Source organism: Brassica oleracea, chromosome C2, assembly GCF_000695525.1.
Source record: "Brassica oleracea var. oleracea cultivar TO1000 chromosome C2, BOL, whole genome shotgun sequence".
In the NCBI taxonomy this organism is placed as follows: domain Eukaryota; kingdom Viridiplantae; phylum Streptophyta; class Magnoliopsida; order Brassicales; family Brassicaceae; genus Brassica; species Brassica oleracea.
The window spans coordinates 34,781,627-34,782,369 of NC_027749.1; the positions used below are offsets into that span (position 1 = coordinate 34,781,627).

Sequence of the window (743 nt, forward strand, 5' to 3'; positions counted from 1 at the left end):
ATCAGTGTCGGTACCTTACCAATCCGGTACTTGGGAATGCCGTTAACAACGAAGACACTTACCAGCCATGACTATGAATCACTTATAGAGAAGATTCGTGGGAAGATGATGTGTTGGTCCAACAGATTTCTATCCTTCGCAGGAAGGCTTCAACTGATCCAGTCGGTAATTACGAGCATGGTTAACTTCTGGAGCTCGGCTTTCATCCTACCGGCCAAGTGTTATGACACCATTGAAAGCATGTGCAGCGCGTTTCTATGGTCGGGCTCACCTACACAAACTCACAAAGCTAAAGTCAGTTGGGAAGATCTCTCCTTACCTAAGGACGAAGGTGGACTGGGAGTGAGGAAGTTCAAGGACACAGCGAGAACCTTCGCTCTTAAACTCATTTGGAGACTTTTCACAAAACCGGCTTCTCTATGGGTAAGTTGGGTTACACATTACTTACTCAGGTATAATTCCTTTTGGGATGTAAGAGGAGAACAAAAGGGATCTTGGATATGGAGGAAGCTCCTGAAACTAAGAGATGTGGCCTATGAGTATTTTAGATTTGATATCAACGATGGTGGGAATACTTGCTTCTGGTTTGACAATTGGCTTGGAATTGGGAAATTGATTAATATTACAGGAGCGGTTGGCACCACTTATCTGGGTATATCACGACATGCCAAAGTCAGTGATGCTGCGAGGGGCAATTCGTGGAACATCCGAGGATGGAGGAGTCGACGGTACCGGGAGGTTTA

At 45.5% G+C, this 743-nt stretch overlaps 1 protein-coding gene across 1 annotated transcript in view; it reads left to right on the top strand.

The window, feature by feature from the left end:
* The first annotated feature begins 177 nt into the window (after window positions 1-177).
* The window catches only part of LOC106324083, a 1,235-nt gene continuing 669 nt past the window's right edge, over window positions 178-743 (top strand). The window contains exon 1 of the mRNA XM_013762103.1: window positions 178-423. Coding sequence (XP_013617557.1) covers window positions 178-423 — 246 coding nt within the window. The remainder of the gene's footprint in view (window positions 424-743) is intronic.